Source organism: Pollachius pollachius (genome assembly GCF_949987615.1).
Source record: "Pollachius pollachius genome assembly, chromosome: 9".
In the NCBI taxonomy this organism is placed as follows: domain Eukaryota; kingdom Metazoa; phylum Chordata; class Actinopteri; order Gadiformes; family Gadidae; genus Pollachius; species Pollachius pollachius.
The window spans coordinates 16,749,115-16,773,639 of NC_136942.1; the positions used below are offsets into that span (position 1 = coordinate 16,749,115).

At 43.9% G+C, this 24,525-nt stretch overlaps 1 protein-coding gene across 1 annotated transcript; it reads right to left on the reverse strand.

Annotated features, from left to right (window-relative positions):
• Window positions 1-869: 869 nt before the first annotated feature.
• LOC307080419 (protein-glutamine gamma-glutamyltransferase 2-like) lies at window positions 870-9,815 on the reverse strand (the record flags this gene model as incomplete). Its single annotated transcript, XM_079743110.1, has 16 exons — window positions 870-1,056; window positions 1,543-1,679; window positions 1,986-2,146; window positions 2,434-2,563; window positions 2,701-2,768; window positions 3,119-3,199; window positions 4,952-5,051; window positions 5,180-5,322; window positions 5,573-5,676; window positions 5,818-5,950; window positions 6,822-6,996; window positions 7,340-7,468; window positions 7,685-7,803; window positions 8,115-8,345; window positions 9,135-9,305; window positions 9,800-9,815. 16 exons carry the CDS (start codon window positions 9,813-9,815, stop codon window positions 870-872), a joined length of 2,085 nt encoding a protein of 694 aa, XP_079599236.1.
• Window positions 9,816-24,525: the final 14,710 nt, after the last annotated feature.

A 24,525-nucleotide genomic window follows, 5' to 3' on the forward strand; every position in this document is an offset into this window, starting at 1 on the left:
GGGCAATTCATTATCCAGTTCATACACATGCCTCAAAAAACTTAAAAAATCATACACAACACGAGATAGTGAGACGTCAGAGGCCACAGATCAATGTGTCAGCACAAGGGTCATAAAGGGAGGTTTGTTTAAAAGAATGTAATAGTTATTTATAATGACTACTGCCAGCATTTAATAGCCTAATAGCGGAAGGAGTGACAGACTTAGTGTCGACTAATGATTGATACAATGACATTAGATGGTTTCAAAGACACTCTTTTTGGGGTTGCCTTGTAGTTCTTTCCCCTTTGCAGAGATTAACTGTTTTCAACCTTATCTTGGTTCTTCATAGAACTATATAATGAAAGGTTCTTTAAAGAAATATTGAGCAACAGGTTCTCTGTGTAACACTTACCCTATTGGTGACCTTAACCTATTACTAACACTGACCCTATAATTAACCCTTACCCTATTACTTCCCCATATCCCAACCGCAATATACACTGGCCCCACAATTATGTAAATGTCTTTATTACAATTAAACAAGCATAGATACAAAAATCGTGGCAAAACATTGATTCAATAACAACAAAATAGTGATCTGCAGAAGTGCAAAATGCATGGATATATGTCTATCAATACTACATTTAATATCATTAAGCCATGCTTTTCGATAGCCCTGTGACATTGCAAAGAATTAAGGCAATGTTTGCATTTTCTTCACATTAATTGAAATTCATTTATTCATTAATTGAATCAGCGCTACACATCATGGTATATTAAGAGAAGTGAAACCCTTGCTTGACTTTGCTAAATATATTTGTTAGTTTAAGAGTGAGTGCCAGAGCATTGCTGAAAGCTAAAGGTTTTATCACAACTTGTCGGGTAGTCTACCCGAATATGTTGGGCATCATGGAAGAATACAAGGGTGAAGTCTTGTGCACCACCAGCGTGGCGACTCCCTTCACGTCCTGGAGCCTGTCGGAGTCAAAGTCCACCAGGAACTCCCTAACCCCCGGCCGCATGGGTGTGAATGACAGCTCCACAGACACACGCTGGCCTGGCGCGATGCTACCACTGAGGGGGAGAGAGACACAGACACACAGACATGATGGGCATATCTATATTATGGAGTACATATGTAGTAGTACTTACATTATCTCATGAGTATTAGGAAGAGTGAGAGTTGAATACAGAGGGACAAGAAGATGAGGAGAAGAAGGGTTTTAGGAATGGATAGGAATATATGGTTTATTGAAGAGAAAGGTAACATGACTTAACAGACTCATTTTCCCAAAAATATTATTATTTTGCATAAAATATCTATGAAAGTATTTTACACTGCATTTGATTCATTTCAGTCATTTATATACAAGACCTGTGCGCATATTGACTGACAACTCAATGCTAAACCCACTGTCAGGCCAGCATCAGATATTTTTACATACTGGTGTATGTATGACAATTGATCACAAATTAAAACCCTTCCATATCAGTTATGTGATATGTGTTATATGTTGTATGTCATTACTGATTTATTGATTTTTTTGGACAGATACTTACGAAACACGGATCTCTTTGATGGGAAGCAGGCCAGCCCCTTCAACAGTGAACACTCCTCGGTTCAGTGGCACTGGTAATGGATTGGTGAAGGAGATGAAGGTGGTGGTTTTCCTATTTAAAACCACCAAGCCAGGAACCTGGAGAAAGGAGAGATAAGGATGTTAAATGGGGGTGCACTCCACTCTTGTCCACACTGGCTTCTGGAGTGGACGATGTTGTGGAAAAACAACACTAAAGAGAGGAGCCTGAGTTGAATTTAATTCTATTCAAATGACATGACATCTGACCTTTAACCTGTCTATCTGCATATAAACTGGCAATGGTTTAATGTTAATCAACAGTTTTTAAGCTTCTTAGATATGAGTCATTCGGCACTGACACTTATATCAGCTTATGTCATAAAGGAGGAGGCTTAGCATCTTGCTCATGGATAGGAAACCCACCTTAATACTGAGTTTGGGCTTGCTCAGTGGGATGTTGACCATCTCCAGGATGGATTTTTCCTGGCCGGACACTTCCGCCACCCCTATCACCCGGATGATGTTGTGCTCGCTGACGCAGGATGCATACTTAGTGTAGAGTAAACGTACCGTCTCCCTGTGGACTGTGTGGGGAACAGAATGAACACAACAGCAAAATAATGTAAACACAAACGACCATAGCTAGCCAAAACTTTGTACTCCATTACAAAAATATAGAATATGGGAATATATATATGAACTACCAAGTTTCTAGAGATAAACCACACCCCCTATCCACGAGTCAAAGAAGAAAGAAGACTTCAAGGCTTTGCTATACAGGGTGTAATTGGTGGTTTCATACTAAATAGCCAGCGCCGCTGTTTTGTCTCTAAACCAAGACGGTTTGAAGTGCTGGCATTAGACCACCTACCTTTGTGAGCAGGAATGACAACATTGACCGTGCTGTTCTGGCACTCTCCAAGGTGAACTGAGTTATAGGTGACAGCCTTTGACATCATGTTCAATTTGCAGCTGACTACTTTGTCCCCCATGTTCTCCAACTGAGAGAAAGAAAAATTTTAGATCCGTTGATGTTTGGTACTAGCCATGAGCGATAACTTCTCAAAGACAGCATCGCAAAGGGTTATGCACTCTCTGCATCTTCATCCGTAGGACACTGAATGACATTGCAACTTGCCTCAAAGATGACGTCAAAGTCGGTCCCGAACACAGGTTTGGCGTATCTGATCTCCAGCTGCACCTTTCCTGGTTCATTGGCTGTGAAGAGAAATAAATTGAATCCCTGTAAATTACTAATGTATAATGAAGCTGAATGTATTCATATGTTAACCTTAAAATATCAGCTGGCCGGTTTCACTTATGGAGCGATCAAGTCAATCAGCATATCAGAATAGATTCTGCTGACCATTATCAAAGCACATGCAAATTAATTTATATTTTCTGAAGAATCACCTTCTTATAAGCATGTACAAAACTTTTCGAAGAAAGTCATTTTTCTTGTTGTGGGTTATCCTCCGTGGGCGTACGAATTAAACGATTGAACATGACGTCGTTGCTCTGTGGTCGATTTGTAACAAAAGGACTCTAACCTGCACCTGGATTTGATTCCTCTTCTCCATCCGGCCCGGAGATGCGCCGCCCTGCCTTGTTGTACACCTCCCGCTCCTTAGCTGAACCTGTGGAGCAGGAGCAGATTGGGTCAGCCGCAGCCCAATGGACATGGGCAGATCCACAACCTCTGCCGAGGCCAATATTAACATCAACTGTGCTCTAAACTAAACAGAATGTTTTCCTTTGGATGTAGTTAGGGTTGGGGCTAACAGTGATCAATGAGAGGTTTCTTTATGTCTGTGTGGTGATCGCTGTGGCCCTTCATCCTCACCATACCATAAAAAAGTGGAATTTCATCATCGTGGATCATTGTCATTATTAGTACTTCTAATTCTAGTCTTAACTTGATCAGCAACAATCAACATGACTAATATAGATAAGAAAAGTCTTAACAGTCTTAAATTTTTAACAGTACCCTGTTCCATTCACAGGGTGCCGTTAAAGATTTAGTATTTTATACTGTATGATAGGGTGGGCATAGCACCCCATGATAAAGGTATAAGTGTGTATGACACTGGGCCCTATCTTGCAACCGGCGCAATTGACTTAATCACTGCCGCATGTGTCGTTGCTAGTTTGCAACTGGCGCAGAGCATTCTTTTCCCTCCTGCGCCACGCGTCGGTAGATTAGGGAATGATCTTGCGCTCCAAGGGGCGGTTCGGCGAAAGGAGGAGGCGTGTTCTGGCGCAAACGATCTCTGGTGCTATTTTGCAGTTTCAGAAACCACTTGCGCCACAAACCAGGAAATACCTGGTTTGATAATTCCACAATGTATACCTGGTCAGTGGCGCGTTGTTCAGATGCTATTTTAAGGGCGCATGCATAATGTTGGTTGTGCACCTCGCGCATACACTTTGCTTCTCTCATCTACCTAGCCACACATTCTAAGTCAATTATTTGGGAAAGAACAGCTGATACAGCGGTAATAACATGTACTTCTAAATCAATGCATCTGCAAACACCGTACAGCAAACACATATTTTCTTGACACAGACATCGTGTACATGCCCATAACTTTTAGGATTGATGAGTATTTGATCGTGAGAAAACATTGTTTTACCGCGAGTGAGTGTTAAAAAGAATGAATGAATGCGGTCGCGCGTGTGTGTATGTGTAAAATAATTAATGAATGCGGGCGAGCGTGTGTGCTTCCATCTGTTTAAACACACGCAAACTAAACACGTAATGCATAATACAGTCCATGGCAATCTATATTAACGGGGGGACACATGCATATTACGAACACAAGTTGGTAACGATAATGCATACAATACTGATAAGAAACAATGTTTATAATGTATTGCGTATATCATTAAATAGAACCACAGTTACCGCATATCATATGTTATATCATATAAGTTTTCTTTGCCGAAATTTTTTTGAGGACTCAGTATTTCTGAAGTTGTGGAAGAAAACCCAATTCCATGTGTGAATTAGGCCATATTATTTGGCCATTAACTGAGCCATTTGAAGTTTGAAATTCATGTGCATCTGTCTCATCGGAGACTGCATACGCGCTGTCAAAATATCAACTCGTCAGATTCAAATGTGCTCATGGCTCTTAAAAGGGATGGGAGCTGGCACTCTCATTGGTTTATTGCACGTTACGCCCATACCACACCTACGGGTAATTAGTCTACTTCAGACAAACCCTTTTTAGATTTGCGCCAGGTGCAAGAGTCATTTTTTTGCGCCGGTAAAATAGCGACATCGCCATAGAACCGCCCACAAAGCTACTTGCGCTTGGCGCTTCTCACTTTTGTTTCAGACCGTTAAAATAGGGCCCACTGTCTCTTGATGTCAAAAAGAAACCAACCTTCTTGGTACTTGTACTGTAGGGTTATATCTTCCCTCTCGTTACCGTAAGGACTTTTGGTGCTAATGTTCCTCCCCACTTTTGCGGAGTTTGATGAAAGCTATAAAACATTTAAAAAGAAAACGCAAATTAATTTCCGCAACAATTCTTTTTTAAAGATAAGCAAAAAGTGGTAGGAGTTATGATAAAAATGGATAAAGAATAAAGACATGCATAATGATCACCCACCCGCTTTCGCTGACCGTCTGGTCTGATTTCCCAATTGATGATGTCTGCATTCACCTCAGCAAAGACAAATGGAACATCAAACTTCACATTGAGGTCCCCTTCTTTAATGGCCTTCAATGGACATGGGCCACAGCGAAACAAACCTAGAAAGGAAAAAATACAGATTTATTTATTTATTTTTAAGTGTACATAAAGCGACTTTGCACTTAACTGACAATAATAATCCATATAGCATACCAAACACAGAAGAGTTTAAAGAATAATCATAATATCCAAAGCATTAGTCGTTTTTTTTGCAGGATTTAAACTGATATGGAAGCACAAAGAAGTTGCAAAAGAAAATATATATATGCGTAAAGAAGCCCATTTCTAAACATGGCAAGAGGGCCATACCACTGCTCCTCTCCTGAGGTGTGGGGTCCAAGACTTGCCAGCCACCATATCCATTTGGTAGATCTTCTCTCTGCATGTAAGACTCGATCCAACAATGAAAGTTCCTGGCACGCAAAATAAAATTAAAAAACATTATAATCACACAAAGATGTGAGTTATGTTATGAATTCCTATAGGGGCTCATAATACATAACATAACAGATTTCTGTGTGAATGTATGTGCTGTGAACACGAGAGGATCCTACCAGATGCTGTCAGCATGGTCAACTGGCTGCCTATGTATGTTGTGCACTCGGTCGATGGAGAGGTTTCCGTCTGTGTCATGGGCTGACTCAAAGTTGGTGATGCAGCGTGTGGGGATGCCCAGGCATCGCAGCACTGTGAGGGGACACATGACACATTAGAAAGGCTCGAGTCCCACCATCAAGAGTTTGGTCATCAAAGGATTTAAATGTTTTTGATTTGCAAAATAAATACATCACATTTAAAAAAATACATAACGTGACGTGACGTCAATGTCTTAGTGCTTGGTCAACGGTCAATTTAGCAGTGAAAATGGAGAAACGTGTGCTAAGCGGGTCTGCATAGCGTAAACGAAAGAAAGAAAAATAGACTAAAGATACTGCCCTGGTACAACAAATACTGTCCATTTTTTAACTTGTTAATTCGTTAAAGGAAGTCATTAGGTGCTTTTAAAGTCATGATATTAACCTGACAGATTCCATGTTCTGCCGTTAAGACGAGTGGAAGGCACTTTGCATGCCTGCAGCCGCGGGGTTAGATAATCTCTCTCTCTCTCTCTCTCTCTCGCTCTCTCTCTCTCTCTCTCTCTCTCTCTCTCTCTCTCTCTCTCTCTCTATCGCTCTCCTGGCTGCGCGCTGCATTATAATGTTGGTGATTGTTGATTGCATGAGTTATAATATGCGGCCAAATTCGATGTGCTAGTGCGTGTATTTGCGTGTTGGTAGGGGTCCGTGGCTGGTTTGTGTCCAGGGCCCGTGGTCATGTTAATACGTCCTTGCCCACCATGCATCTGTCTGTCCTTTAACCTAGTTTGTTTTAACTATAGACATTTATTGACAAGTCATGTAACAATGCAAAGTTAAATTCAGGACGACGTCCAGATGAGGGTTTGATTTAATATGTGTGTGTGTGTGTGTGTGTGTGTGTGTGTGTGTGTGTGTGTGTGTGTGCGTCCGTGCGTGCGTGCGTGTGTGTGTGTGTGTTTATATTGTGTTATTCCTCTGACCTGTGCAGGCCACGGCTGCAAACACCCAGCATTGGCCATATTTCACTCCAGACTTGGATTTGCTCCACTTCTCAAGGATGGGCACACTGCTCATCCATTTGGTTGGCTGTACTCCACCTGTATAAGGTTCCTGCCATTTCCCCACCAATACTCCATCGTCATCGTTGGCATTCACCTGGATAAGGGGGGGTTACAGTATTAAATATTATTAACAATGTAAAAGGATCTTAATGTTCCTGTTTTATGCTCCTGTGCCTGTCATGTCGTTATTATTTCATTATTTATTACAACTGTTATTTTAGCTAAAGAGTCCTAACGCCACAAGCTTCACAGCCAGACACAAACAATAGCTTACTTTGGTTTTCTTCAGGATAAAATAGATTTTAGTTACTACTATTTTGGCCATGCACATCCGTATACAACCAGTTCTGCGATCTGGTTCTGCGTTTGGCTCTGTTGTCCTGATGCAACACACACATAAAAATAACTAATGGTGGAAGTGGGTGTATATCTCCTACCATGGCAACGACTGCCCTGCTGATGTAGACAGGATCCCATCGCTGACGCATGTAGTTTGGGCGGTCTGACCACGCTGGCTTAAAGCGGTCAAGGATCTCAAAGCAGATGTCCATCACATTGTCTTCAAACTGAGAATGTCACAAAGGGACAGACAGCAAATGTTGGGAGTGTCATACAATTTAGAAAGAGAGAAGAAATGACTGATATTGATACTATATCATAATAGTCATAATATAGAAATTATCCAAATGTGTGTGTGTGTGTGTGTGTGTGCGTGTGGGTGTGTGCGTGCGTGCGTGCGTGCGTGTGTGCGTGCGTGTGTGTGTGTGTGGTTTCTGTGTTACCTGTCCGAAATTCCATGGCAACCCACTCATCGAATCCGCACTCCCAGTGAAAATGCGACCATTCTCGTTCATAATGTATTCCTTGAGCAGACTCTCATCAGGGAAGTACACGGCATCATCTAATAATGCACACACACACACACACACACACACACACACACACACACACACACACACACACACACACACACACACACACACTCACACTCACACTCACACACACACACACACACACACACACAAAGTTGATATGAACCTCCATATTTATATACGTGCTTCTGGGTAATGGGGATGAGCTGCAGAAGTGAAATGACATGTGAAAGGTCAAGTATAGATTCATTATCTTTTTAAAATTGTATATGTATGTGGATGTTCCGTTTGTTTGTGCATATGTGCTGTGTCTGTGTGTGCGAGTGTTTGCTAGTATTACCTTTGCACCAGGGATTAAACAGCAAGTAAATTTTGGTAAAGTCCGTCCTCTCCAGAACTTTATTCCCTGACATCAGTTCAACAGCCAAGCGGTACTCGCCAACGGCAGCACGGGCGGGACTGTACACAGTCAGCAGTAATTCGTTCCTTGCGCTCTGCTGGTGTAACCACCACTTGTCATTGGACCCTCCAGCCGTTCGCTTTCTGATCACAATATCATCGTTGTTCTTATCTGTGGAAATGCAAGGTAGGATACAGAAATAGGTTTCAAATTGGTAATCTGAAAATTCCCGTCGAATTTAAAAGTGCAACGTGCCGGTTAATTGTGTCATTAATTACCATGTGTGCTCGTTGAAGGAATATATCAAGTATTTTTTTTTGTTACTGCCAGCAAGTGATGCAACTAGCGAAGTAATATAGCTGCGCAGCACGCATTGCACAATATGGTCATAAGGGGGAAACTTAGGCTCCCACCCTGACAGAATGCAGCATGGGTTGTCAATGAGCTGTCAAGATGTTACTCCGTAAGAGGTTGTCAGTCAGAATGCTTCCAGTAGCGATGGCGTGTTACGTGGTGTACATGATGTGTTTGATTTAGTGCGCGTACCCGTTAAATAGTACGATTAGTCCAACTTAAATTATTCTAACGCTCACAACATTAATACATTTCCTTCACACTTCCCACACACATTAATTAATTGGTTTAGCTACTTTTGCTACAGAAAATACCTGTTTTATTTTCTTACCATCATTTTTTGTAGGATAGGCCATTTATGAAAAGCTAATTCAATGTGTTCCCTAGGCCTAGTTACCACTCTATCCCCGATGGAGTTACTGAGGGATTTGATTTGTGCTATGGATTGTGTATCAAAAAGGTTCATTGTGTGCAACCCTTTTGAAAAAAAGTTGGTCAAACAAATATTTGAAATGTTAAAGGAATAGAGCAACAAGAAGTGAGACTCTTCAATTCACGCAGCTCTTTTATCTGACCATCTCTGCATTGAGGCCTTGAGTTGCTTACCCTGCTTTAAGACCAGGGCCAGCTCATGGCCGGACTGCAGCGGGTCGGAGAGGTGCACCGTCAGGGAGAAGGCTTGTCCCCGCCGAACAATCAAACGCTTCCTATCAATCTCCTCAGTTCGGTGTGCCCGGTTGTTTTCCTGGCTTCTCAGATCAACACCAGCAATTAAACCTTAAAATGAAAATCAGAGACAGGATGTTAAGGAGTAAAACACAGCTATGTGTTGTTTGGCTATAGTGGGATGACTGTCCTGATGAATTCTTTATGTGGAGGCCCGGTGCCTCAGATCTGCTGTAGTAGGTCTATTAGTTTATGAAATGTGGATTGGTCATATCACACTCTAGTGCAGAGTTAGACGCAGCACATTTCTCATTCCTACTGTAATCGCAAGAGACATCTTGATATCCTTATAAGGTGTAGAAACACCACAGAGACAGACACTAAGAGGAACGTTTTACAAAGAAACAAGTGGAAAAAGGAGAGAGGAAAGAGATTTGCAAAAAGATATTTGAGAGAGAGAGAAAGAAGGAAGAAGAAGGAGAGAGAGAGAGAGAGAGAGAGAGAGAGAGAGAGAGAGAGAGAGCGTGCGCGAGAGAGAGAATAATGGATTCAAAGGACAGGCGAGGAAAACGTGGGATGAAAAACAATGTTAGAATGCTACTCACGGTTTGTGTGGGCCATTATCTTTTCTAAATTCTTCCCAAGAGTTGCTCTTTCACTGGTCCAAGTTTACAGCGCTAGGCTCTAACCTACTCCTCATCAAGACCCTGTATTTATACAGAACTGAACTGCTCTCAGCCCCCCTCCAGACACACACACAACTTGACCTCTTGACCTCGGACATAACTTTCTTAACACACCCACTAGCATCCCTATTTTCACATCCTCCCTCGAATTTTCGGTTATCCACATAATACAAACCGGAAGCGATGAGGAAGGGGAAGAAAATTAGTTTGAATATTGCAACATTCTTAGGGTTCAGCATTATTGCTCATATTGTTATTTGCTTCCCCATACCGTCACTGTATGGTATGTATGTACACAGAGCGCGTGTGTCTGTCCTTCCATCTATTCTCATGGGCTCTGAACAGTCCTATTATACATTTTCGTGATTTAGCAGACAATTTTATAATATCGTGTGTCGTACAAGAGGGGCTGAGATAATATTTACTTTCCTAGGACCTCCAGTCAAGCCCTTGGATTGGTGACAGATCAGTGATTGTGACAGATCAGTGATTGTGACACATCAGGGAACATCACCTCAGCGTTTGCATTACTCTGCGTTTGTTGAACTCTTTGGAAAGGATGTAGCCTTGTGGTGAGCATCCACATTCATTTGAAGAATGCAATATAAATTAGATGTTGTAATATGTCATAATATGGCCGATATCTCCCCATACTCATTGCTGTGTTGCGTGGATTACCCGCTTGGTTTTCAGCCAACTGCTACTTGGCTGAAAACCAGGCGTGTATTACTGGAATGTTTGGATATCAGTTTTTTCGGGAAGAAGTCTGACCTCGTCCCAATCTCACCCTAGTGTTAGTTCAGTGACCTGGACTGACCACCCACTCCCTCTCCCTCCAGATAGAAAGTTGATTTATGCAGGAACGATGGCTTGCATATATTTCCTTCAGTCCTCCCTGATGTCACTCTGAGGCCAATATAACTTTTAGTGCAAAGAAAAACAGAACAAATAGCACGATAAAGAAAAAGCACAACAGAGATATAACAAAATAACAACAGAAATGGTTATCTGATAGTTTGTTGGAAGTTTGAAGGATTACCATCTGGATGGTTTAGGAGATTTAGTGTAACCTTCATAAAAACATTTGTACACATGCACACAAACACTGACAGGTGTTTGTCCAGACCAGCAGATGTCAAATAGGTTGGCCATCAAGTGACAAACATGCATATTTGGCTGTTCCAGCCACCTTCTTTAGAGGCCGTGGGATCTCTAGGCTTCTATCACCTGGATGCCTATTGCCTGGTACTGGTACAAATAGTCTTATATCACTGTCCCCCTAGTTTTTCGATAAAAATAGCAATCGATATGTTCCAAGTTCCCTGTAGAAATGGCACCCCTCACTGCTCCAATAATAGACTGTTGCTTATCATATGGCAATGCCTGTGTCGTCGAATAGTGCTGTTTTGTCTAGAATTAGACTCAAAAAGGTACCTTTCACCTGTGCGGAAAAGTGCCAAATCTGATTTCTGTTGCTCTTTACCAATCTTGCAAATATTTAAAGGTCCTATGGCATGAAATGAATCTAACTTTATGAGGTTTTCTAACATCAATATTAGTTCCCCTAGCCTGCCTATGGTCCCCCAGTGGCTAAAACTTGTGTTCGGTGTAAAACAAGAGCTAGGTATCCTGCTCGCCTTTGAAAAAATGGAAGCTCAAGCGCGCTGATTTGGAATATGGCCCCATATGTCGTCATAAGGAGCCAAGCTACCTCCCCTTTCTCTGCCTTGCCCGCCCAGAGAATTTGGCCCGCCAATGAGACAATGAGCTAAGACCTTGCGAGCGCCACATGTGTGTTTGTGATTACACACACTGTAACGCAAGTGTTGTACACTTCTTTGTTATTTGGATAACCATTCTGCTGTTGGTGTTATGGCGCATAACACGTTGGTTCTCTGTCGTCTCTCATATTTCCACAACAAGACTGTAGTGGGGGTTATCTCAGCCATCGTTGAGCCCCGCTGCCGCGAGGCACCACCACCACGGAGCACCACCGCCCGGCAGCGGGCAGCCGGCAGCAGGCAGCGAGCGGTTCAGTCTAATTCAGATTGATGTGGAAGTTGAAGAACCAGAGACGTCGGAGAACCCGACGCAGTCGTTTGTGATTCATAATATCGTCTGGAGGCGCACAAAGCTTTTGGCCGTGATAATATATATTATATGATATGTAGGCCTATTAGGCTATATGATATTATTTAGATAAAGAGGGCCAGGACTGTAACGCAAGTGTTGTAGGCCTACATATCTTTATTTGGATAACCGTTCTGCTGTTTGTGTTATGGCGCATAACATGTTGGACTCTTGTCTTTGGTATTTCCAAAACGAGACTCGTAGTGGGGGTTGTCTCAGCTATGGTTCAGAAGGTTTTTCGGGGAAAGGAACTTTGGCTTTGACTCCCTGAAGTACATGAACCAAGACATGGAGGAGAAAGGGATTGTTGCACGAGATTGTCTCCCGCTTGAGCCCGCTTCCCGCTGCCCTTCTGCCGAGGGACCAACGCCTCGGCGTTGCCCGCTGCCCGCTGCAGGAGGCGGTGGTGCCTAAGCGCTGCCCGCTGCCGAGGCGGCGAGGCTCCGGCGGGAGAAAATCGCAGTCAAAAATCGCAGGCAACAATCCCTTTCTCCTCTACGTCGTCGTTCAGCCTCCTTCAAATTGATGTGGACGTGGTAGAACCAGACGTCGGAGAAACCGACGCAGTCGTTTGAGATCCATAATATCTTCTGGAGGTGCACACAGCTTTTGGCCGTGATAATATATATGTTATGATATAGATATCTATGTATAATATGATATTATTTAGATATAGAGCTCCAGAACTCCCGAATATTTACAGAACACGGCCAAAGGCTGTGTGCGCCTTGCCATTGCGATACAACCACTGTAAACAGCGCATGGTTCCGTGGCCGCAAGCTGCTCAGGGCCACACCCCCACCCTCCTCCTTGACCCGCCTCTCTCCTCCTCATTTGCATTAAAGCTACAGACACCGAAACGGCGCGTTTGGGGAAAGCTCAATGTGCGACTGGCTCGTAGTGGCTGTAATTCTGCACCGCGGCTGAATTTCGGGAACGTCTTCAAATAATGTGTTAGGGGCCCACTAATATCTATATTGAAGCATCCATAAAGTAGCATGCCATGGGACCTTTAATGTCAGGTTTACTATCCCTTTTAATCAGTTACAGTTTTCTTGCCAGGTCAATTTCAGCAGAAGGAAGATACCTTCCAAATGTCTGCCTTCAGGTGTGGGGATGAGGCAGCTGCCATCAATTGAACAGTCTGGAAAGAACAAAAGTTGAGCTGGAGAAGCCACATTGAGAAACATAGAATGTGTGATTGTGTGACTGTAATGACTGTAGAATACCCTATTATAGAGTGCAGCCCCATATTTCAAGCGCAAGTCCATAACCAACTAAAATTTGCACTCTAAACATTGTGTTTATGTTTCTTTCTTCATAACACCAGTTCTAAGGTCATTGCACTGATTTCCTTTTTTCTAGATAATCAAGTTCAGAATATGACCTGTTGTTTGGAAAGCACTAAATAGCTTAGGGCCAACATACTTCTTTAATCTGCTTCTGTGTTACAAACCCACTAGAGCTCTCAAGTTATCAGTAGTTGACTTGCTCACTGTTCCCAGGGTTAGAACAAAGCCTGGTGTTTAAATTTGCAGCTTTATACTTCCATTAAATTATTTCATAATGTGATTCCTGCCAAAAGCAATTTGTGTTCTAAGGGTCAAATAAAAGTCTCCTCCCTTTCCCATCCACATTGAATCACATATCAATGGCGTAATTGATGATGTTGTCCATATAATGGATTATGTAACACAATTCTACATAACACAACGCAATAACAATCCTGCTGTATTGTCTCATCATTTCTTCATAGTAGTATCTGAAGTCATATAAAATATTTTTTTCTTAGACATGTAAGCATTTCATCTCACCTGTTGGCCTGTTTAGGTCACACAACCCTCCAGAGGTCCACAAAGACCTAAAGCTGATGGACACTTCTAAAGCTGCAGGCCTTGATAAATTAGATTAATACTTAAAGTAAGCAGCTGATTGAATCATTGAACCCTTGACCTATGTTTCATAACTTGACAATGCCCTTTCAAAGTTCTTGAAAAATGAAATTAATCAACTTTATTTCATCAGAATTTCAATCTGGCTTTAGAAAAGTGCATGGTACCATTACTGTTGCTCTGAAATGATGATATTACTGAATCTGGACAGCAGGTAATCCAGTGCAGTTATTATAGATTTGTCAAAGGTGTTTGACAGTGATCCCCCTATCCTTCTGCAAAGGCTCCTCAGCATTGCCTTGTCCTTCCAAGCAGTAAAATGGTTCACTGAATACCTTTGTGATAGAATGCAATGCCTGCAGTAAGATGGATCGCATTATCATACGTATATGTTTTTTTTTTTACTCTTCGTATTTTTTATTCTTCTTACCAAGAGAATGCCCCAAGTATTTGTCAAAGTGTTTAAAATCTACAAAGTGTTCAAAGTGTCCGATGCACACTAAAACCCAAGGTCCTTCTGAATAGTGAAATCCCTTGTGACATGGCAAGCAAAAAATACATAGAAGGCATTATTAAGAAGATATCCAATTAATAAAAAGAGTCATGAAAAAAGCAAAAATAAGGTCCTGGTGGACCTGGTATCCTGTTGTATCCTGGTGGTTATTTAAATATATATATATATATATACACATACACATATATACAGGGTGCGATTTGCCGGTGGGGATGGTGGGGATTATCCCCCCCTCTGGTTTACACGTCCTACCCTCTGCTGAATTATTTTTATCCTCGGTGGGGATAAAAATTATCCCCCCCACCCAAAGTATTTTCACCATTACATCGTAATAATTAACAACCAAAATACACAGGGTCCGTCTTCATTTTGAAACATTTTAAAATGTTTCTCAAAATTATCCCCCCCTCTGGTTTTTTCACAAATCGCACCCTGCATATATACAGTGGGGCAAAAAAGTATTTAGTCAGCCACCAATTGTGCAAGTTCTCCCACTTAAAAAGATGAGAGAGGCCTGTAATTTTCATCATAGGTATACCTCAGCTATGAGAGACAAAATGAAAAAAAAAAATCTAGAAAATCACATTGTCTGATTTGTAAAGAATTTATTTGCAAATGATGGTGGGAAATAAGTATTTGGTCAATTACAAAAGGTCATCTCAATACTTTGTTACATGCCCTTTGTTGGCAATGACAGAGGTCAAACTTTTTCTGTAAGTCTTTACAAGGTTTTCACACACTGCTGCTGGTATTTTGGCCCATTCCTCCATGCAGATCTCCTCTAGAGCAGTGATGTTTTTGGGCCACACAGACTTTCAACTCCCTCCAAAGATTTTCTATGGGGTTGAGATCTGGAGACTGGCTAGGCCACTCCAGGACCTTGAAATGCTTCTTACGAAGCCACTCCTTCGTTGCCCGGGCGGTGTGTTTGGGGTCATTGTCATGCTGAAAGACCCAGCCACGTTTCATCTTCAGTGCCCTTGCTGATGGAAGGAGGTTTTCACTCAAAATCTCACGATACATGGCCCCATTCATTCTTTCCGTCACATGGATCAGACGTCCTGGTCCCTTGGCAGAAAAACAGCCCCAAAGCATTGTGTTTCCACCCCCATGCTTCACTGTAGGTATGGTGTTCTTTGGATGCAACTCAGCATTCTTTCTCCTCCAAACATGACGAGTTGAGTTTTTACCAGAGGTGGGACCAAGTCATTGTTTTGCAAGTCACAAGTTAGTCTCAAGTCTTTGCCTTCAAGTCCCGAGTCAAGTCCCGAGTCAAGACAGGCAAGTCCCGAGTCAAGTCCCAAGTCAAGACCGACAAGTCTCAAGTCGAGTCCCAAGTCCTATCGTTTGAGTTTCGAGTCCTTTCGAGTCCTTTTAACAACAGAGAAATAATATTTAAACAGATCATGTATGCCTTTAAGATTTGTATATATTTATTAAACCTTTTTTTGCAAGAACATTGTTCAAACACTCATTTGACTCAACCATGTCACCACTTTATAAAAAATATCCTCACACTCAAAATTAAATAAAATAAAACTAAAATTCAATAAAATTAAATTAAATAATCTACATGAAATACATTCATGCCTCTATCAGTTCAGGTTGCTCCCTTGATAATCAATTGGCATGCATCCATAGGTGTGTGACTGGTGTGTGTGTGTGTGTGTGAGAGAGAGACTGTGTGTGTGTGTGAGTGTGTGTGTGTGTGAGAGAGAGAGAGAAAGAGAGATAAATTGTGTGTGTGTGTGTGTGAGAGTGAGTGTGTGTTTGAGAGTGTGTGAGAGAGAGAGAGAGTGTGTGTGTGTATGTGTGTGTGTGTTGTGTGTTGTGTGTGTGTGTGAGAGAGAGTGAGTGAGAGAGAGAGCGAGAGATAGATTGTGTGTGTGTGAGTGAGTGTGTGTGTGTGAGAGAGTGAGAGTGTGTGGGTGAGAGAGAGTGAGAGAGAAAGTGAGTGTGTGTGTGTGTGAGAGAGTGAGTGTGTGTGAGAGTGAGTGAGTGAGTGTGTATGTGAGAGAGTGTGTGTGTGTGTGTGTGTGAGAGAGAAAGAGAGATTGTGTGTGTGTGTGTGAGAGTGAGTGTGTGTTTGAGTGTGTGAGAGAGAGAGAGTGTATGTGTGTGTGTGTGTGTGAGAGGGAGAGAGAGTGTGTGTGTGTGTGTGAGAGTGTGTGTGTGAGAGAGAGTGAGTGAGAGAGAGAGCGAGAGATAGATTGGGTGTGTGAGTGAGTGTGTGTGTGTGAGAGAGAGAGTGAGAGAGAAAGTGAGAGTGTGTGTGTGTATGTGTGTGAGAGAGAGTGAGTGTGTGTGAGTGTGTGCGTGTGTGTGTGTGTGAGAGAGAGAGAGCGAGAGAGAGAGAGATTGGAAGGGGACTGGATTGGAAGTGTCATGAACATAACAATGAACAGAGATGTGCTTTTCTATGCCAGGGCCCTATGCTGCATTGGATTTGCAAAAGATCAAATTGGCCAAAAGTCTGTCAGTCATTTGTGCACGATGGGGGTGTAGAATGATGCCACCATGGCTGAAAACTCGCTCCACTGGATCACTAGAGGCAGGCACTGCTAACACTCTGATGGCCACTCGGAAGAGTGAAGGAAGAGTCTTCATGTTCAGTGCCCAGAACAAAAGGGTGTTCTGTCCATCGGCTATGTCTAGGTAGTGACTTAGCTGTAGTGCTGGAGAGCCCCCAACATCCTTCTTCTGCCTCTTATGGTATGCAGCAAACAGCCCTTCTCCTTCTCCAAGGTCCTCTTCCTCTTCATCAACAAGAAGCACAGGTTGCTCAGTCTCTGCAAACAAAACTACCTTTGGTATCATTTTTGCCTACTGTTGCGCGCGTTTAGTTTGTTCCTCTTTATTGGTTGTCTCGTACTTTGATTGGTTGGATGCTGTCAGGTCGAAACAACGTGGATCTAATTTGATTGGATGTCTTGCCATACACACTTCACGCTGCGTGAATCACGCACACAGATGCACACAGGTGCAAAGGGAGAAAGAGCGATCAGTGTCGTGTGAACATACTTTTTAATCTTTGGGTTCGAGGAAAGTAGCAAGTCTTTTCAAGTCAAAAGGGTCAAGTTCAAGTGAAATCACGAGTCACTGATGTTAAAGTCCAAGTCGAGTTGCAAGTCTTTTAAGATTTTGTCAAGTCGAGTCTAAAGTCATCAAATTTATGACTCGAGTCTGACTCAAGTCCAAGTCATGTGACTCGAGTCCACAACTCTGGTTTTTACCAAAAAGTTCTATTTTGGTTTCATCTGACCATATGACATTCTCCCAACCCTGTTCTGGATCATCCAAATGCTCTCTAGCAAACTTCAAACGGGCCCGGACATGCACTGGCTTTAGCAGGGGGACACGTCTGGCACTGCAGGATTTGAGTCCCTGGCGGCGTAGTGTGTTAGTGATGGTAGCCTTTGTTACTTTGGTCCCAGCTCTCTGGAGGTCATTCACTAGGTCCCCCCGTGTGGTTCTGGGATTTTTGTTCACCGTTCTTGTGATCATTCTGACCCCACAGGGTGAGATCTTGCGTGGAGCCCCAGATCGAGGGAGATTATCAGTGGTCTTGTATGTATTCCATTTCCTAATAATTGCTCCCACAGTTGATTTCTTCACACCAAGCTGCTTACCTATTGCAGATTCAGACTTCCCAGCCTGGTGCAGGTCTACAATTGTGTTTCTGGTGTCCTTTGACAGCTCTTTGGTCTTGGCCATAGTGGAGTTTGGAGTGTGACTGTTTGAGGTTGTGGACAGGTGTCTTTTATACTGATAAGGAGTTCAAACAGGTGCCATTAATACAGGTAACAAGTGGAGGACAGAGGAGCCTCTTAAAGAAGAAGTTACAGGTCTGTGAGAGCCAGAAATCTTGCTGGTTTGTAGGTGACCAAATACTTATTTTCCACCATTATTTGCAAATAAATTCTTAAAAAATCAGACAATGTGATTTTCTGGATTTTTTTTTTTCATTTTGTCTCTCATAGCTGAGGTTTACCTATGATGAAGATTACAGTCCTCTCTCGTCTATTAAAGTGGGAGAACTTGCACAATTGGTGGCTGACTAAATACTTTTTTGCCCCACTGTATATATATATATACAATGTGGAGCTCAGTAGTGAGTGTAGTTTGTGTGAAATGGATTAATATGTCTCCAGACATCACAGAACCCGATATCATCCCAGGCTGTGTTAATAAAATTTGATAATTTGTTTCTATTTCTTGTTAAGCTAGTTGTGTCTAAATGTTGATTTAATACTACATTAAAATCTCCACCACATATACAGCCACTCTCAGCTTCCAGTGCAATGACGTCCTTTAATGATTTGAAAAACAGTTTGCTAGTATCAGGGGGTGCTATACATTTACTAAGGTTACTATATCCTTTTCAATCCTACCCTTAACAATAAGATAATAACTATATCTGCCTTCTCATTTTTCAATTTTGCCATAACCTTGGACCTTTTAATCGTGTTTCATTAGCTTTACCTCATCAGGCTGCATCACAACTAAACTGAGTCAATCTTACACCATTATGTTGCCACAGGCTGAACTTTGAAATCATACGCAATGATGACCGGAACACAACAACAAGCCTAGAACGGCTTAGAACAAGCATTATAACAGTAAAGTGAAAGGACTTCCGAAGTCTGAAGAGCATTCCCCAGTTTTCAGCTGAGGGGGGAATAGACCTCTCACAAGGAAAGGGCCCCCTCCCCAATTAGTCCGCTACAATCTGTCTCTTGAACTTATGTGCGAGTCCATTGGTAGAGCCGAACTCTCGCTGCCCCGCCAGCCAGCGTATGAATACAATGTTTATCTTTATGTTAAGGGCCGCTTCTTTACCATCAGTTTTTTGAAAACTACTGTTCATCCCGGCGTCCATGCGGAAATTTGCGTAGGCGCTCTTTAGCGCACCTGGCAGTGCCCACATCTGTGTTTGATCCCACTCGCTGCCACGGTGTAGCCCGCTGAAGAAGCTCCAACAGGTGACTCCTACCGGGTGGTCTCTCTGGCACCTCCACGCTGTATCTCCGCTGCCGGAGCTCCTGCGCTGCCTCCCAGGCACTGCCGTACACCTGCACACCGCTCTCCCAGTGAATGCGCATCTGAGTGAAGGGCGTCTGGAAACGGATGCTCTTTTCTTTGATAGCCTTTTTGTTATTGGCGTACGCCTTGCGCTGTTGTAGAAGGGTAGCTGTATAGTCATGGTTGAAATACAGCGGTCTCTCTCCCATTGCAATTTTCTGTCGCCATGCTTTTTGGATAACCATCTCCTTGGTGCTGTATTGCTGGAAATTGACTATAATAGACCTCGAAGGTGAGTTTGGGCCCGGTTTGGGCGCCAGGGCTCTGTGTGCTCGTTGTCTTTGTAAATCCACATCGTCAGTCAGCTTGAGTTCGGACCGGAGCATTTTTTTCGACAAACTCCGTCACCGAGCCTTGTTCAGCGTCCTCCGGCACACCGTGGGTCCTCAGGTTGTTTCGTCTGGCCCTTGACTCTATGTCGTTCAGCTTGTCTTCTAGTTTCTGCTGATCTTGTATGGTTTGTTCAAGGGCAGGGTTGGCCTCCGCGCTCCACGCTTCGGTGTCGTCGATCAGCGACTCCATCTCATTGATTTTCTCATTGTGCTCCTGCATGACTTGCATGTTTGTCGCCAGCTGCCGCTTAACATCTTGCTTGAACTCAATGAGTTCTTCTCTCATGTCATGTTTAATTTTGTCTTTGAACGTTTTTAAGTCTTCCTTTAGTTCCGACTTGAGTTCGCTGATCTGCTAACTTATAGCTTCAAGCCCTGTGCGCATCGTTCCCGGTGTCGAGTCGTCGCCATGTTGGCCCTCATCTCTCCTCATGTCGTACTCGGCTTGTTCTGCATTGTGTCAATCATTCCCCGCTGTATCTTGCGCCCCTTTACCTTCTTCTTTCTTTCCCCTCATCATAATCTTAAAAGAAACCACTTCTTTATATTTTAATTAAGTTTACGGGGGTTAATAATACGCTGAGTCCCGGGAGCAAAGTGCTCAGCCTGCCATCTTGTTCTGTAGCCAACCCGAAGCCTATTCAGGAGATTTTCATGATACAAATGTCAGGATATGTTGTGGCAACCCGTCTCCCCAAGTGTCAGATACCCGGCAGGAATTACACGGAAAGCAGGGGTTGAAGCCGCAGTCGGCGTTTATTTGAACAGAATAAATAGTCTGTATACTCGTGCTAGGGTCTCCGTGAGCCTCTAGATCGCCGGCGTGGTGCGGAATCCCTCCGTGTCGCTTCGCCCTTCTCCCGGTCTAGCTAGTACTCCCGCCGTGTCACTCGCCCGGCGCTGTGCGGAATCCCTCCGCGTCCCTTGCCGTTCGCCCGGTCTGGTGCTTACTCCCTCCGTGTCACTCTCTCGTTGGTGCGGACTCCCTCAAGTGTCACTCTCCATGTGGTGCGGACTCTCTCCCTGGCACTCTCCATGTGGTGCGGACTCTCTCCCTGGCACTCCCCTGTGGTGCGGATTCTCTCCGTGGCACTCTCCTGTGGTGCGGACTCTCTCCGTGGCACTCTCTGTTTGCCCGGTCTGGTGCTCCTTTTAAGCCCGGCTCCTGGTCCTTTCCCTTCCTTCGGCCAGGTGTCCCCGATTGCGCTGATTGGGGGGAGAGACGTGGTGCTCTCTGTCGCCGGCTGGAGGGTGGCGACGGTAAACCCCCGTCTACTGCGTGTCCTCGGACCCGCCCGGTCCGAGGTCCGGCGGCGGGATGCCACACTCCTCCACCGCTTGCTCAGGCCCCTGGTCGTCGGTGAACCCGCTCAGGCAGGCATCCCGGCGTGACAGGGCGTCGGCGTTCCTGGCTCCGGCCATCCACTTCAGGGGGGCGTGGTTGGTGACCAGGATGACCTCCCTCCCTAGGAGATAATACCTTATGTTTCGGAGGGCCCGGAACCACCGCGTCACTCGTGCGTTGGTGTCCCTGGCTCCGGCCATCCCCTTCAGGGGGCGTGGTCGGTGACCAGGATGACCTCCCTCCGCCCTCCACCGGCTCTGGGCTTGATAGGCACACTCGTGGTCCAATATGATTCGCTGCAGCGGCTTGGCGGTCGACGCATTCTTGGAGCCGGGGTCCTTGGTCACCTCCTCCATCAGGTTGTCGTCGTCATCGTCGTGGCCCTCGGACCCGCCCGGTCCGAGGTCCGCCGGCGGGATGCCACAATGTTCACACATACGGCCCATCAGGAGAATATCAGGACTTACAAGTGTGTCCGAAAGCAGCTAGTGTGTGAGCATTTGATTACATTATAATATTAGTCAATTTATAGTAACAGGGGTAATTGTTCAATGGAAAGTGTAGTATACTATGCATGCAAATAAATTATTAAATAGCTTTTACTGTTATTCAGGGCTGAAAACTATTTGTTAGGGAGTGGGGCGAGGGGACCCAAGCGCTGGACACAGGGAGGCAGAGACAGGGTAAAAGGAAACAGGGTTTATTGGGACACGGGGTAGATGACAAGTTGGGGCGAAGCAAGCGGTAGTCAGGCAGGCGAGGGTTCGGCAACAGGGAGTCAGTCAGGCAGGCAGGGGTTTGGCAACAGGTAGGCAGAGTGACGGACGGAGAATGGGTAGTTGTAAACGACGAACTGGCACCGGCTGGATGGAGATCCCCGGCTGAAGGAGGAAGTGGAGAGTGATGATTGAAGACAGGTGTGACGGAAGAATGAGGTACAGTGGCGTCAAGTGGCCACTAGATGGGGTGTTGGACCGCGTAGCAGGACGCGGTGTGACACTATATGTTAGTTGAAAGTAATAATCATCATTGAGATAAAACATCTCTTCCAGTGTCCTGGCCAAGACAGCTAGCAGTAGCCTACAGTCACATAGCATACACACAAAACATAAGACAAATAAAACAACTAAAACAGTCTGCAGGGGGGAGGGGGGGATATCAATATCGCAAGTCATTTGGGGAGGCTCAAGGAGGAGAGTACTATTACATTTGAGCAACAAAGTGTAGTCTTGTAGTCGACTCTATTGACATAATTCACCATACTGTGTTATTGACATGTTTTTGTTCTGTGTTATAGGGCCACTGTCTCTTTAAGATCACGTGACTTATGTGTTGATATGCCGGTCGTTTGATGTTGGAATTTAACGATGTTTATATGACAAAATGAACGACTCGCCGTTGCTTGTCCCTTCTTTCCTACAGTCTATAGACAGAACCTGTCTATAGACTGACTACAGAACCTGTTACCTGGGAGAGTTTGTCGACGAGTGTGTAGCTGCGGTGTGTGCGTGTGTGTTCTTACCTGGGCGCGTGTGTCGATGGCGGAGCAGTTATGTTAAAAAACATAATGTCTTACCTGGGCGAGTGTCGCTGCGGTGTGGGCACGTGCGTGTGTGTTCTTACCTGCGTGTGTGTCGATGGCAGATGTATGTTTGTGCACATGTGCGTGTGTGTGCGGTTTGTGTTTGCAGTGTGTATGTGCATGCTTGCGGTGTATGTATGCGTTTGTGCATGCTGTGTGGGTGTGTGTGTGAGCTGCAGGCTGCTTGGCACATGCGCACTGAGTAACTTGAGTAAATGGTGCGACAGGCCTGCTATTATAGTAGTAAGATAGATGAACCACGGATGGCTACATTAGATAATAGTTTATTAAGCTGCCCAAGTAGCAACCATTGTCAGAGGTGAAGAGAGAAATTATAAAAGATAGCAAGGGAAATGGTGAGTAGGGACAAAGAAGTAGAAGAAGCAGGGATGTTGGAAAAGTAGGAAAGCTATGCAGAGGTGGGATAATGACAGTGATAATGATGAGAGGGATAGCAATGAGGAAAGCGATAATGAATATTCAGGCAGAGGGCCACACTTAGAAAGGGTGAAAGAGGAAAAAAAAAAAAGGTTAGAAAAAGCGGTAAGGGGTAGGAAAGAAATAAAGATACAAAAAAATGTGAGACAAAAAGAGGAAAATGGTCAGGAGAGAGAGACATAGAGCAGAAAGAGAGACAGAGAGCAGAGAGAGAGACAGTTAGCAGAGAGAAAGGGCCCTGAGAATAGGGCACTGAATCAGGCCAAAGCCCCCAAGCACTGGAACTACTAGAATAGCTTTAGGTTGGAAAGATTTCAAAGGAAAGATTTCAAAGCCCTGTGGCCGGGGCCCCCCCTGGCCCCCATGTGGCTACGCCCCCGATTAAACATTACAGTTATATGAAGTTACGTATTATGCATTACAGTTACATGAAGTGAGGTCTTTGATTAAAATCCATTCATCGCCTTGTTTATTAACCTGATCTTAAATCACCATGGCTTACCACGTGTGTTTAAGAGATGAGCCCTGTGAAAGCAATATACATTCACATATCACTACAGTATACTCAAGGAAAAAATCTACTTAATTTGTGCAAATACTAAATTGAATTGGTTGGATGCAGTGCACTAATGAGTTATTGCATGCAGGCTAGCAGAATAACTCATCAAACACTGCATTAGATGCTCGAGGGAAGGTTGGGTGGTTTTCTTAGGTGTCGGCGACCCTTGATCCCCCTGCTATCCCGACCACTATGCAGAGCTAAGTACCACACATTACAGGACTGAGTGACCCAAAGCAATTGCATAAAATGATGTAAATTCCCCCTAATGATTGTCGGTTCATGTTGCGTACCTCTGATTCGTGGATATATCATGCAAACTGTACTACTCACAGGACCTGACTGCCCCTGAGGAGACAGCGGGGGAAGACTGTGATGATCTGATCGGCCTACTGAGGGGTGGAATGTATGCTGTAATAGTCCAACTATGTGGAAAGGAAATGGTTAAAGCTATTGCATTTGGGGATCTTTTCTTGTTTCATATAAAACACAGATTGAGAGTCCTGAACACATACAGGTTTAAAATCCTGATATCAGACCGGACGTACGTTTTCTGGGATAACCAAATAGGAATATTCCACCTGATCCTCCACGTAGTAGTACAGCAAGTAGCCCTTGATACATCTAAATTGTCAAGATAATAATATGCTTGGGATAATTGACTTGTGGGACTTAGTAAGCCCCAAAGGGGGGAAATATGGGAGTAATTTAGAAATGTAGGTTTGAAGGACGGAAGCATTATCTTGCCCATACAAATGAAACAAGAGTCAT